Source organism: Fulmarus glacialis, unplaced genomic scaffold (genome assembly GCF_000690835.1).
Source record: "Fulmarus glacialis isolate BGI_N327 unplaced genomic scaffold, ASM69083v1 scaffold30589, whole genome shotgun sequence".
Taxonomy (NCBI): Eukaryota; Metazoa; Chordata; class Aves; order Procellariiformes; family Procellariidae; genus Fulmarus; species Fulmarus glacialis.
In genome coordinates, this window is record NW_009235714.1 from 1 (window position 1) to 258 (window position 258).

Here is a 258-nt window from a genome sequence, read left to right on the forward strand (position 1 = left end):
GGCTGCGTCCGCAGCCGCCCCGCCCCCTTTTTCACCGCGGGCGCGGAGGCTGCTGGGATAGCGGAGGTAACTTTTTCCCGCCGCTGCCGAGCCCTGAGGTGAGGGGAGTCGGTGCCATGTCCCAAACAGACCCTGAGCTGCTCCTGCAAGAGCTGGGAGGCTGGGACTGGGAACTCTGCCAACGGGAGCTGCCCGCTGTCCTGCCCCGGCTTCTTATATCCTTCCCGGGAGGGCGGTTCGGCTGCTGGGGGGCTGTGG

General features: G+C 68.2%; 1 protein-coding gene across 1 annotated transcript in view; it reads left to right on the top strand.

Annotated features, from left to right (window-relative positions):
• Nucleotides 1-116: 116 nt before the first annotated feature.
• LOC104082864 (chromosome unknown open reading frame, human C1orf112) overlaps nucleotides 117-258 on the top strand; it is an 18,456-nt gene continuing 18,314 nt past the window's right edge. Inside the window, exon 1 of the mRNA XM_009586128.1 lies at nucleotides 117-215. Within this exon, the coding sequence (XP_009584423.1) occupies nucleotides 117-215 (99 nt within the window). The remainder of the gene's footprint in view (nucleotides 216-258) is intronic.